We start from the raw sequence: 12,955 nt of genomic DNA, 5'->3' as shown, positions 1-12,955 counted from the left end.
TTGGTTATTTTGGTTGTTTCTAGACTTTTGCCAGTATTAGCAGGTATCTGTGTATATGTCATTTAATTCATATGTGAATATATTAATAGGATAAATTTGTAGAATTGACGGGTCAAAGAATGTGAGTGTTTAAAATTTGAATAGATGTTGCAAATTGCCTTCCAGGGAGTTTTATTAGATTACATTCCCAGTATGAAGTTAATGAGAGTGACTCTTTCCTTGTTATCTCTCCAAGACAGAATTATGAAACACTTTTAATTTTTCCTAATTTCCTGGAGTAAAGATAATATCTTATGCAGTTTTAATTTGCATCTCTCATTTATCGTATAATGAGTCTGGTTGAGCATCTAACAGTTTTAATGTTCTTTATTTTAACTTCACTTCAAAAATAAAGAGTATAGCACATGTGATACAAAGGCCAAAGGGTATAAAACATATGTAATGAAAGTATGTCTCTTTCCTTCTTTAAACCAGCTTCCCTCCTGGGAAGCAGTTACTATTTTTTTTGTATCATTAATGTACAATTACACGAGCCACATTATGGTTACTAGGCTCCTCCCATTATCAAGTTCCCACCACATACCCCATTACAGTCACTGTCCATCAGTGTAGTAAGATGCTATAGAGTCACTACTTGTCTTCTCTGTATATACTGCCTTTCCCGTGTCCCCCCCCCGATACATTATGTGTGCTAATCGTTTTCCCCCTTATCTCTCCCTTCCCTCCCATCCTCCCCAGTCCCTTTCCCTTTGGTAACTGTTAGTCCATTCTTGGGTTCTGTGAGTCCGCTGCTGTTTTGTTCCTTCAGTTTTTTCTTTGTTCTTATACTCCACAGATGAGTGAAATGGGAGGCAGTTACTATTAACCTTTCCTTGAATATTATTCTAGAGATACTCTGTATCTATATAAAAGCATATGTGTTAAGAATGTTTTAATGCTCTTACTTTATTGTTTATAAAAATTGAAAGCAACCTTAATGTCCATCAGTATGAGACTCTAAATACTGTGTGAATATACAATATAATACTGTGAACATGAAAAAGAATGAAATACTTCTGTGTGTGTTGATTAGGAATTATCTCAAGATTTATTAAATGAAATAAGGTGTACACTATATGTATACTCTCACAGTGTGTTTAAAAATATATACATAAGGCATATATTATATATGCATAGGAAGTTTCTGGCCTAACAGACTAGAAACTTGAGAGTGGTTTTTTCCAACAAGGGAAATTCAGGGTCTGGGATGGGAAAGGGACCTATTTTTCATTGCAAACATTTTTATACTGTTAGAATTTTTTATCATATATACACATCATTGAGTTAATAAAAACTAGTTTTAAAAAAAGGAATGAATTCTAAATTAAAATTGAGTTGAAATTTTTGTAATTGTGAAAGAAATGTTTGTTCTTCATAGATACTCTGGAAAATCAGAATGACCCCAAGAAAAATATTTTAAAAGTCATCCATTATTCCACAACCCAAAGAAAACACTTTATTTGGCATTGTAGTATAATTCCTTCTAATTATTTCTTCATTGTATTTGTATTCACCATCATCTGTGTAATTTCTTCATCTATACGTGTGTGTATTTGTATACATCTACAGACTTGTATATATTAAAGAAAATGAAATGTTGTATTTTAAAATAGCATACATTTCTAATTTGTATATAATTTTTGTTTTTATTACCAAAATGTCCTGGTAACCTTTTCTCCTTAGGTTTAGAATACTGGCTTATAGACTGATAGTTCTTCTAGTGGCATGCAGTAAAATATTTTAGTTTCACTGTGAATTAACTTTTGTTTCCTCTGAAGCATTGTTTTATGTAACAGGTCTACCAGTCGCTTTAGGGTATAGTCATTGTCAGACTCCTTAAATTTTTACATTGGATTATCCTTGATCCTGAGCTTCGACTTCTCTATGATAAGCCTTGAATTTACTGAAGTTGTTACCACCTAAATTATCATCAACTAATTTTTAATGCATATTGACTTTAAAAATTAATTTCATAACTTAATTACCTATAGTTGTGTTAATAGGTGGTTTTGGAAATAGGTTAGAAATGGAAGTTTTCAGCAAAACAATATAAGCCTAGGATGCTAATAATGCCTTATTTTAAATGTTTTCAAAGTGTAAAATGCTAGGATAGGTGGCCTCTTGGTCATAAAATTTCTGCTCTACTGAAGGTTAGTTCAAACAATGAATGTTTGACTCATGACTCCATCAGACTTTGCTTTCTTTTTGACTAGCTCTTTTTCTTTCAGACTCTGGACTTCCTCTGAATTGTCCTGTGTAGGGTTAAGAGAAGGGGTCACAAGGCCATTCAAAGAAGAATCTTTTAGTCCAAGGGAAGTTTGTAGAAATAGATAAGGAATAACAGTAAGGGATACAGGCACTTAGTTTCTAAGTCCATTCAGATCAAGTTTCTTCCTAGTGATTTTTCTCTTTCAACCAGATTTTTTATACTAAAGTATCAGAGAAATGTTAATGTTATTTATGGCTTTAAATGCTGTGCTTTCAAGCAATATAATATCTGTGATCCATTTCTTTGGAATTGATACTTTGAAAGTTGTTTTGCATTATTTTTATAATCACCAAGAAGTTTTTTTATATATATAGTTTTGTCTGAGAGTGTGCGTCTCACAAAATATTCTATTTTCAGATATTTAGTCTTGGATATTGCAGATAATCCAGTTGAAAATATAATACGTTTTTTCCCCATGGTAGGTATCAATATTTTAATACCATTTAAAACTTATCTCTGATTTGACCTCTTAATTGTGGTTCTAAAACTTAATAAAACATAATTCTCTCCTAAACTACTTTTACTTTGTTATGACTGAAAATTGTGAGATTATAGTTTTTTAAAAATACATTATTTTTGAAACCTTTTTATCTATTTAAAATGGCAAATATCTGAGAAATCACACTTTGAATTTATTAAATTTAAATTAAATTTTTGGTCTTGTATAATTTTTTAAATTTGTAATAATCACCTTTGTAGCATTTTGGAAATTATTTAATTAAGGTAATTTTTCCTCATAAATTAGCAGGAAATTATTTTCAGTATATTTTGTTTCACTGTATAAATGTATTTTATGCATATTAGTCCATATGTTTTATTATAACTTGTTGTCTTTTGCCTTCAGACTAAAGAATTTATTGATGGGAGCTTACAAACTGGAGGTAAATAATATTTCCTTTACTTAGCTAATGTTTATTTTTTTGGAGATTATTTGTTAGTTAGTTTTTCAGTTAGTACTTGTCTTAAATGCAGGATATGGAAATTGTAATTATATATAAGAAACTAGTCCCCAATTTGTGTTTGCTAACTTCGTGTTTCATTTGGACGGGCTTTCTTAAATACTCCTATAGAACTATTTTCAAATTCTGGGTCTGCTTTAAATCTCTTTAACCTAAAAGTCTGTTGTCTTAACACAGTTAATATAAATGAATTGTAAAGGGTTGAAAATTAATAAATATCCAAGTGATGTGTATAAAATATTTAAGAGAAATTTATTTTACTATAGCAAATACATGGTTTCAGTATATTTTAGTTGCTAATTCAGGTGTTTTTCTATCAGAATAACTATTTCTTGTTTTTCAGGAAAAGTTCTTGTCCATGGAAATGCAGGAATCTCCAGGAGGTATGAAGTTAGAGATAATCTTTCTTTCTCTAGCATTTAATTAATGAGTTGTGTTTTCTGTTTGTTTGTTTTTTTTTTTTTCTAAAACTTTTTCCCCCTCTTCAGTGCTGCCTTTGTTATTGCATACATAATGGAAACATTTGGAATGAAGTACAGGTAAGAAAGTACTCTGCAACCTAGCTACGATTTAAATTTTTATTAAAATGAAGCTTAGTGGAGATGGTTAGGGAGTCTGAATTAAATAGTCTCCTAATTTTTGTCATCTAGTCATGTTTGATTTAGGTATCCCCTTATATCCCTTGGTTGTTAGTATCTTAACCTTTGTATTTTATCTATCTTGTATAGATCTGTTTAGACTAATAATTTGTGGTTTATAGAGCTAGTGGTGACTTGTTATTTTAAGAACTCAAGGTAGTTAAAGTTGGAATACCTCATGGAAAATTATTTACCACTAGGGATTTGGTTAGTCTCAGTTTGAAAACTCTTAGACATAGAATTTACTGCTTGCCTTCTTTAAAAGGCAAATATATGTTTTTCATTTAACAGTAGTTAGGTGAAAAATTACCTAGAAATTGTTTTAGCTTTTGTTCATAATTCAGTGTAGTCTTTCTTATCCATAACCATCTTTTCCAGGCATGCTGCATAGATGAAAAAGAGAGGGAGAGGCTCATGAGCTTCCTGCCCCAAAATAAAACAAAAGTCTGGCCAGTGTACAGTGTTTCCTTTCTTAGTGTGTCTTACTGTATTAAGTTAGAAATCTAGGAATCACTGACACCTCCTCCTCTTTTACTCCTCATCTTTCTTCCAAATTGATCCATTACCAAATCCTGTCTTCTTTATGTTTTAAAATATATCTTGAATCAGTCTCTGTCTTTCCCTTCATCATCATTTAATCTCCATAATCCAATCTCCAGTCTGTTGCCTTTAGACTCTTCCAACAGTAGATTTCTTAGTGGTATTATATATACTTTTCTTTCTCTAGTCTGTTCTTTTCTCCATACTACATTTGGAATGATCTTTTCAAAAGATAGATCTGATCATATAAACATCTTACCAAAAAAAAACTCTCAAAGGTTTCTAATCCTTAATAATTCTTAATATGGCTAGTGAAACTTTAACCTCTCCATTCTTATATCCCATTACCTTCTCTATTTGAGCTATAGCCACCATTTGATCCACATACCTGACATGTAGTAGACATTCAAATGCTTGTTTAGTTTATTTGGTATCTTTTAATTTATATTATAATGGAAATTATAATTTAAATTATAATGGAAAAGTTTGTTTAAAAGTACCAGTTCTTAAAGGGATATTATGTTAATATATACAAATGCTTTGTTTACTTAATTGGAAAAGATTAATATTTGGAAGGCTTTGCTTTATATTTCTGTTTGTTATTTGGTGTCTTGTCAGTAATATTAATAGTGAAAATAACTTACATTTATTGGATTTCTGCTAGGTGCCAAGAACTATTCTAGTCCTTTTATCTCATTTATGCCTTACAGCAATACCAAGAAGTAGATATATTTCTCCTTGTTTAACCAGTGATAATATTTTGAGCAAGTACTATGTGACAGATGCTTTATAAGGTAGTCTACACATGCTGCTTCCCATCTTTACAATAGCCATGCAAAGTACGAATTAATACCTCCAATCTCTAATTTATAGATAAGAAAAATAAAGCTTAGAGAAGTTAAGCAGCTTCCCCTAAGTTACATACTGGAAAGCAGAGGGATTGTGAAACTTAGTTTGACCATGCTGTGGATTTTTGTACTGCTCATCATTTAAGCTGTGGATGATTGATCCCGAGCAAAGAAATAACATGGCTTTAAAGAAGCCTCTATCCCTCTGTAGGACAAGCTATATAACTATGATTTCCTATTTTAGGTTCATTTTTAGATGAGTTCCATTTTAGGTAAATACTGGAAAAATTGAGATTAAATCATGAAATAATACCATTGCCTTAGTTATCTTTTTTTGTTTTCAGAGATGCATTTGCCTATGTTCAAGAAAGAAGATTTTGTATTAATCCTAATGCTGGATTTGTTCATCAACTTCAGGTAACTTTTTTATCCTAGTTTAAGGCAGTCAGAAAATAGGATCATTAAAATCTTGTGTCCAACTAACTTAGGTGTAGAATTTACTTTGTAAATAGTTAAAAATCACCATACTGTGACTACTTTGGATTCTTTATTTCAGTTTACATCTCTATTTAAAAGTATTCTCTTAAAAGCTGCCATTACCAAGAAAAAAGTATTAAAGACATATTGTTAAATCTAAGGTAAAATAATTGATGTTAGAAATTTCTTCCATTTTTTTCCTCTATTTTGATCACACACACAGAGCATCCTAAGAGTTTTGGTTCTAAGAATACTACATATAGCAACTTTTCCTATATTACATGCTTTTTCTCTTCCATGTTGTTGCAAATTTTGTTGGTGCCTAGAATATTCACTAAAAAAAGACAATAAAGATAAACCTGGGAATTATCTAATGACACTAATTTTTTCCAAGAAGGAAAATTATAGGTTGAAGAATGTGCTCTGTCTGATTCCATCCAAATATGCAAAAATAAATCTCACATTGAGACAATAGGAGCATTCCAAAATGGATTACCTCAGTTACCAAACTTCAAATTTTACTTCATTCTTACTTCTAATTTACTCTTTTAGTTTTTACTTCACTCATTTACAAGAGAAACATTGGTATCACTGACTTCAACTTGTTTATGTAAAATGTTTATTTTTATTCCATGTAATTTTTTACAGAATACAAAACTATAATTTATATGTTTCTTTGCCTTTTAGCCCTGTTGTATAAAAATCCATTCTCTTTTTAAACTGCTTTTTATACTTGGAAAGTGAGATATAGTCATGGTTAAAAAAATTAAAATTCAGCAGTACCTAAGGAGAATACAATTAAAAGTAAGTCTCCTTAATAGCACATCTTGAAGATCATTCTAAAACAGCTTATATAGCAGGATAAAAGGGCACAAAAATCTCATGTGTAATATAGATTGATCATGGGGATAAAAGTGTAGCATGGAGAATATAGTCAATGGTTCTGTAACATCTTTCTATATTGACAGTAACTGCACTAGTTGGGATAAGGATTTAATAATGTATATAACTGTTGAATCACTGCGTCGTATACTTGAAACCAGTATAAGATTGTAAATCAACTGTTCTTCAATTAAAAAAAAACACTTAAAAATAAAACAGCATATGTAGCTCTAACTACATAATATTTTTATATGTATATATGTCACAGTTTTGCATGACCAGTTCCTTACACATGGACCTTTAAACTGTTTTTAGCTTTCATGATCATAAGCAACATTAGGAAGAATATCCTAGTAGGTAGGGGCATTGTTGTTTACGTGTGTAAATATAGCTATTAGATAATTGAATCAAAGTAGAATTGCTCGGTCAGATAATGTTTGGAATTTGATGTTGCCAAATTGCCTAAAAAAGGCTGAAATAATGTAAACTTACACCTCCAGGAAACAAGGAGTACATGTTTCCCTATACCCTAATCTACAACAGTCGGTGAAAGTATTTTATCAGTAATTTTGGTCATTGCTGCAATGGTGGTAAAAGTAGCAACTTCTTGTAGTTTGCCCATTTCTCTATGAGGTTGTTGGTTGGACATTTTCTCATTCAATTGTAAGAACTCTTTGTGTATTAAGGAAGTCTATCTTTAGCCAAATGATTTGAAATTCCATTTTTGTTATATACCAATTTCTGACCTGTATTTGGGTCTATTTCTTTGCATTCTGTTTCATTGATCTTTTTATTGTAGTAAAATGATATTGATTTTAAATATTATAATATTATATAAGTAATTTATGGTATGGTCCAAGGTACCCTTGTTAAATGTTCTTTCTAGAGTTTTCCTGGAAAGTTCTTACATTTCTTTTTTGAATGTGAACTTTACTGGAAGGAAATGCACATTTTGGAAAGAACTGTCATTTCTAAATTTTGTCTACCTCTTTAAGAATATGTTCTATTAATTCAAGTCAGTTTCTAAAGTTGTTGTTTTCTTTGTATAGAGTAAATGCATGTATTAAATTCACCTTTTATTTTCCCATTATCATTGAAATTGCTTTTTCCTTCTAGTATGTTTTCAAATTGTTTATTTGTATATAGGCAAGCTGATTTTTATTGTTTTCAGTTGGCAGCCCTACTAAGCTTATTGATTCTAAAAACTTTCTAATTGATTATCTTTGCTTTTCATCTCATCTTCAAACCATGATAATTTTGCCACTTTTCTAACTTTTTAAAACTTCTTTCTCATTGGATGTTCATTGTATCAGAACAGTAATAGTGGTTATAATACTCAAGTTTACCTTATTCTTGATTTTAATGTCGGCACTTTTAGTGTTGCACAGTGTGTGTGCATGCATGTGTTAGTATCCATCTGTTCCCATGTAAAGAGTTTTGTATCAGTAGATGTTGACTTTTAGCTTGTTTTAAAAAGTATTTATGCTAGATCTAATATCTGAATTGAGTAAAGTTGCAGGATACAAAATTAAAACCCAGAAATCTGTTGCATTCCTATACACTAATGATGAACTAGCAGAAAGAGAAATCGGGAAAACAATTCCATTCACAATTGCATCAAAAAGAATAAAACACCTAGGAATAAACCTAACCAAGGAAGTGAAAGACTTCTACTCTGAAAACTATAAGACACTCATGAGAGAAATTAAAGAAGATACCAATGAATGGAAACACATCCCGTGCTCACAGATAGAAAGAATTAATATTATCAAAATGGCCATCCTGCCTAAAGCAATCTACAGATTCAGTGCGATCCCTATCAAAATATCAGCAGCATTCTTCAACAAACTAGAGCAAATACTTCTAAAATTCATATGGAACAACGAAAGACCCTGAATAGCCAAAGCAATCCTGAGAAGGAAGAATAAAGCAGGGGGAATTATGCTTCCTGACTTTAAGCTCTACTACAAAGCCACAGTAATCAAGACAATTTGGTACTGGCACAAGAACAGACCCATAGACCAATGGAACAGACTGTAGAGAGCCCAGATATAAACCCAAGCATATATGGTCAATTAATATATGATAAAAGAACCCTGGATATACAAAGGGGAAATGACAGCCTTTTCAACAGCTGGTGTTGGCAAAACTGGACAGCTCCATGTAAGAGAATGAAACTGGATTATTGTCAAATCCCATACACAAAAGTAAACTCAAAATGGATCAGAGACCTGAATGTCAGTCATGAAACCATAAAACTCTTAGAAAAAAACATAGGCAAAAATCTCTTGGACATAAACATGAGCAACTTCTTCATGAACATATCTCCCTGGGCAAGGGAAACAAAAGCAAAAATGAACAAGTGGGACTATATCAAGCTGAAAAGCTTCTGTACAGCAAAGAACACCATCAATAGAACAAAAAAACATCCTACAGTATGGGAGAATATATTCATAAATGACATATCCGATAAGGGGTTAGCATCCAAATTATATAAAGAGCTTATGCACCTCAACAAAGAAAAAGCAAATAAGCCAATTAAAAAATGGGCAGAGGATCTGAACAGACACTTCTCCAAAGAAGAAATTCAGATGGCCAACAGGCACATGAAAAGATGCTCCACATCGCTAATCATCAGAGAAATGCAAATTAAAATCACAATGAGGTAACACCTCACACCAGTTAGGATGGCTGCCATCCAAAAGACAGACAACAACAAATGTTGGCAAGGATGTGGAGAAAGGGGAACCCTCCTACACTGCTGGTGGGAATGTAAACTAGTTCAGCCATTGTGGATAGCAGTATGAAGGTTCCTCAAAAAACTCAAAATAGAAAATACCATTTGACCCAGGAATTGCACTCCTAGGAATTTACCCTAAGAATGCAGCACTCCAGTTTGAAAAAGACAGATGCACCCCTATGTTTATTGCAGCATTATTTACAATAGCCAAGAAATGGAAGCAACCTAAGTGTCCATCAGTAGATGAATGGATAAAGAGGTGGTACATATACACAATGGAATATTATTCAGCCATAAGAAGAAAACAAATCCTACCATATGCAACAACATGGAAGCAGCTAGAGGGTGTTATGCTCAGTGAAATAAGCGAGGCAGAGAAAGACAAGTATCAAATGAATTCACTCATATGTGGAGTATAAGAACAAAGAAAAAACTGAAGGAACAAAACAACAGCAGACTCACAGAACCCAAGAATGGACTAACAGTTACCAAAGGGAAAGGAACTGGGGAAGTTGGGTGGGAAGGGAGGGATAAGGGGGAAACTGCCACTTACTGACGTGAGAAAAACTGTTTGAGAAAGTTTGAAGGGAATAAAATCAAGAGTTTGGTTTTGGTCATGTTAAAGTTGAGGGGGCTATTGGACATTAGGCACTTACACATTTAAGTTGAATTCATGTATAAGAACCATGTGTCTAAGGGTAATCGGTACATAGATGATGTTGAAGCCCTAAGACTATGTGAGGTCACTAGGGGAGTGATGTAGATAGAGAATTCCAAAAACAGAACCCTAATAACACTCCAACATGTAGAGGCTGGGGAAATGAGAAATTAGAGGAGACTGAAGAGTTGCCCATGAGATAGGAAGAAAATCAGGGTGGTATTGTGTTTGGGAAGTTAAGAAGTAGTGAACGATCACTTGTGTCAATAGGCTGATAATAGATAAAAATAAGGTAAGAGCTGAGAATTGACGTTAGGTTAGAAACATGATGTCATTGGTGTCCTTGACAAATAGTTTTGTGGCGGGGGTTGGTGGCGGGTTCCAGACAGCATATTTGTCTGCTGTTTGGAACAATCCAGGAGAAAAGGAGAAATTGATATTGTGCCAGAATTGTTATAGTCTGTTCTTTTTGTTGATTATTTTAAATTCATTACTTCTGTTTTTTTCTCTCCCATTCGTTGAGCTCTAATAGTTGCTGTATTATCTTTCAATGTCATACTTCTTTCATGAGTCTTTTTATCTCTTCTTTGAACTCATTTCAGAAATGCTGTATTCTCATTCATTTCATCAGGAATTACTCATAATTTTCATCTGCTTCATGGTGTAATTTTCATGCTGTGTTCTTCATATAGCTTTTGGTTATATTGCTTTTTTCTCCTTGCAACAGCTTTATGTAACATCTACATTGGTGTCCTTTGATTATTAATCGTCTTTGAATTGGAGATATTCTTCTTAGATCAGCTATTTGCCCAACAATAAAGTTGTGGGAAAGGGGTCAGGGGAGTGGTTGGGGAAGGTAGCCAGCTTAAATTTTCCCAGTTATCTTGGAAGATTTTCTCATCAACATATTTCTCTCGTGCTATGAAGTGAGTGAGAAGTAGAGCCCCTTATGTCACAGGTTTTTCTTATTCAGATTGATAAATACCACACGCACATCAGAATCACGGAGTGGTGGTCGTGGGCTTACCCAAACTAATTAAATGAGAATCACGGGGAGGTGGGGCTGTGGGACCTGAGCATATATATATATTTTTAAGCTCTTCAGGTGATCTTCCCAGACAGCCAGACTTGAAATTACTGTTTTAGCTTTTTAGCTCACCAGGATAAGAAGATGCTTGACTACATGTAACCCAGTTTCTCCTCCATCTTAATATGCATATATATAGCCTACTTCTTGGAAAAATGTCATGTGTGGGTGTTCATTTTCCTTACTATTCCCTGCCTCCTCCCACTCATACTTACTGACTTTATTGTACTACACAAGGGTCTTTTAGTTTTATCTTCTTCAGCCACCTTTTATTTTGTACCCACTCTGACTGATGTCTGCAGAGTAAAGCATCTTGTATGCCTAGCTTAGTTTGGTTCTATTTCCTTAAAAAAGTTTATTGTGAATTACAATACACATATAAAAAAATGCATAAAATATAAATAAGCATCTATGTAACCACTACCTAGGTCAACAAATTGAGTATATACCAGGATCACAAAAGCCTTAATTCCCCTTCCCAACCACAACTATTTCTCCCTTTGTAAATTTAACCACTATCCTGACTATTTGGTTATCAATTCTTTACTTTTTTCTCTTCTCATATCCAGAGTTATGGATGTTACCTAGTTTTATCACATAAGGAATTCTCTATTTCTTGTTTTAAAAAAGAGGGGAGAGAGACAGAAATGCCTTTATTATATTCTTCCATCTTTAACTGAAAGTAGAGGATTGTTGAATTTAAGTAACTAGAAAGGCAAATTCTTGCATGCGTGAAATGCCTTATATTAACCTGATTTTTAAAATATTTTATGGCATTTTATTTTTATTGAACTTTTTTTCATTGTATTCTTATAATCATTTTATAAGCTAGCCAGTTTGGGTTTTGGGGTGTGTGTATATGTATGTTTTAATAGTCAAGTCAGAGATACAACTAATGCCCCAGTGGCAGAGAACACATACTGACTGATACCCCATGTGATACCCCAGTGCAAGCTATTGGCCTGACTTGATTTATAGTCTCAACAGTAAATGTGAAATCATGAGACAGAAATTTTAAGCCTGCATTTTTCTTACAATATGACAACAGATTTTTTTCGGTATAAATTAAGAATACCAATAATGTATACATTAACCACTGTTTGAGGATCAAATAATTTGAATATATATTCTTGATAATATTTGTTTTAGGAATATGAAGCCATCTACCTAGCAAAATTAACAATACAGATGATGTCACCACTCCAGATAGAAAGGTCTTTATCTGTTCATTCTGGTACCACCGGTAAGAATTTTTTCATTTGGGAGAAAGATGATGGTATGAGAAGTAGAAAGAAGGAAGCGTCATTTGCTTGTTACAAGTTATACTGAAAATTTGAAACTGTTTAGAAAACTTTGTGTAGACATTAAGATAATTTCAGAATTTAATTTTATAATTAATGAATATATATTCAGCTTCTGCTATGTGTACACTGTACCTAGTTAATCAGAATATGCTGGTTGGAGGATCAAGTTTCTATTTGGTTTAGTTTTTAAATCTGTAAGTAGTATAACTGTATTGCAAAGATTAAAATAATAAGAGGGGTCTGGAGAAAGGGTCCTAAAAACACTTTGGTGATCTTAGTAAAAATGAAAGGTGGTTATTAAATGAAGGCACGTTTTAAGTTGAGTAGGGTGACTAATGTGAGCTACCTCGGTTTTGCTATTATCATTTCAATCCTTTCTCCTTTCTCTGTTTCAGAGCACCCCCTCCCCCATTTTCAAAGTTAATGATCCAAGTGTGCTCTCAAAATCTTTTAACTTTTACCTTCTCCAAGACCTTGCTACCCTGTCTTCTCTTTTTTTTTTTTTAACTCTACT

The 12,955-nt window shown here is 32.7% G+C and overlaps 1 protein-coding gene across 2 annotated transcripts in view; it reads left to right on the top strand.

Annotated features, from left to right (window-relative positions):
• Positions 1-12,955, top strand: part of STYX (serine/threonine/tyrosine interacting protein) — a 50,153-nt gene that overhangs the window by 32,600 nt on the left and 4,598 nt on the right. The window contains exons 5-10 of one of the 2 annotated variants that reach the window (XM_036918022.2): positions 2,666-2,726; positions 3,153-3,189; positions 3,611-3,650; positions 3,756-3,806; positions 5,638-5,710; positions 12,287-12,380. In XM_036918022.2, the coding sequence (XP_036773917.1) occupies positions 2,666-2,726; positions 3,153-3,189; positions 3,611-3,650; positions 3,756-3,806; positions 5,638-5,710; positions 12,287-12,380 (356 nt within the window). The remainder of the gene's footprint in view (positions 1-2,665; positions 2,727-3,152; positions 3,190-3,610; positions 3,651-3,755; positions 3,807-5,637; positions 5,711-12,286; positions 12,381-12,955) is intronic. The other variant, XM_036918032.2, reaches the window with a different exon arrangement.

Source organism: Manis pentadactyla, chromosome 11, assembly GCF_030020395.1.
Source record: "Manis pentadactyla isolate mManPen7 chromosome 11, mManPen7.hap1, whole genome shotgun sequence".
In the NCBI taxonomy this organism is placed as follows: domain Eukaryota; kingdom Metazoa; phylum Chordata; class Mammalia; order Pholidota; family Manidae; genus Manis; species Manis pentadactyla.
This window is presented reverse-complemented; position numbering and strand designations above follow the sequence as displayed.